Source organism: Egretta garzetta, unplaced genomic scaffold, assembly GCF_000687185.1.
Source record: "Egretta garzetta isolate BGI_Z169 unplaced genomic scaffold, ASM68718v1 scaffold69, whole genome shotgun sequence".
Classification (NCBI taxonomy): Eukaryota; Metazoa; Chordata; class Aves; order Pelecaniformes; family Ardeidae; genus Egretta; species Egretta garzetta.
This window is the reverse complement of record NW_009260790.1, coordinates 2723936-2725054: the sequence shown is the minus strand read 5'-3', so window position 1 is coordinate 2725054 and position 1119 is coordinate 2723936. Positions and strand designations below refer to the sequence as shown.

General features: G+C 54.1%; 1 protein-coding gene across 1 annotated transcript in view; it reads right to left on the bottom strand.

The window, feature by feature from the left end:
• Nucleotides 1-163: 163 nt before the first annotated feature.
• Nucleotides 164-1119, bottom strand: part of EMC1 (ER membrane protein complex subunit 1) — a 12084-nt gene continuing 11128 nt past the window's right edge. Inside the window, exon 24 of the mRNA XM_035901867.1 lies at nt 164-1104. Within this exon, the coding sequence (XP_035757760.1) occupies nt 1084-1104 (21 nt within the window). The 3' untranslated portion in view covers nt 164-1083. The remainder of the gene's footprint in view (nt 1105-1119) is intronic.

Below are 1119 nucleotides of genomic sequence, written 5' to 3'. Positions count from 1 at the left end.
GCGCCGCGAGACCGGAAGTGACCCAAAACCCACGCGCGCGCCGCGCCTCCCGATTGGAAGAGGAGGGTCCGGCCCAAGCGCCTGCGCAGTACATGAGTCAGCAACTTTGCTGGCGGCGCATGCCTTGAGCGCGATGGGGGGGGAGGGGGGCAGGGCGCGCATGCGCCGTGGCGGCGTCCTGCCCGCGTCCCGGGTTAGCCCCAGGGTCGCGGCGTCAAAAAAGCCCGAAAAACGGAAAACCAGCAACTGCTCCTCAGCACACGGCTTTTATTGAGGCGGTCTGCACGCTGGGGAGGTGGCCGACAGGACCCGGCCTCTCACGGGGGCACAACTCGCTGCGAAACTTGATTACGACAACTTAAATCCACGTACAAAGAATGAACGTCGGTGATCCGGATGGGAAGCAGTGCGAGGTTCTTTGCACTTAACCCCAGTGTTGTACACTGAAGACGGGAGAGTTTTAAAAAAACAGGAAGGAGTGAACGTTGTTATCATCATAATAAATAAAGAGTATAGAGAGACTTCACATTCAAATTCCTCCCACAGCCCTGTGATGTAATTAGGTGACGCGATGGGGCCATCCAGGCGATTTCTAACCTTCTTCCTCACGAAATGACCCAACGTCTCCTCCTCTTCTCAGGCCTCGTGCGTTAACGAGTCTCACATTCAGAGCACAGCAGCCAACAACCCCTCAGTCCTCTCGCCAAGACGCAAGTCGTGGCTGGCGCTAAGAGGCAAGGACCAAGAGGACACGCATCCCAAGTATTATCTTCACTAACATCGGGGAGATGACGCGATGGCAGATTTTAGGGCTCTAACAGAGGTTTGGGAGATGTCTTTTTTAGTCAAAACAGACCGACGTCTCTTTTCCATCTCTCTTCCGTTTCTCCTCTTCAGGAGACATGTACGCAGCATACCATTCCATTGCACTAGCAGCTTTTCCTCCCAAATATCTTCCAGCAAAAATGTAATATAGATACTTGCATCCACCAGTCACACAAGCTGGAATTTCTAGCTGAACCCAGCTGCCAGTCCAAATCTCAGACACCTTCTCCAGCCTCAGATTTCCCTTCACCTGCAGCTTTACCGCCAGGCCCGGGTCAGCCTCTTAACCTGACC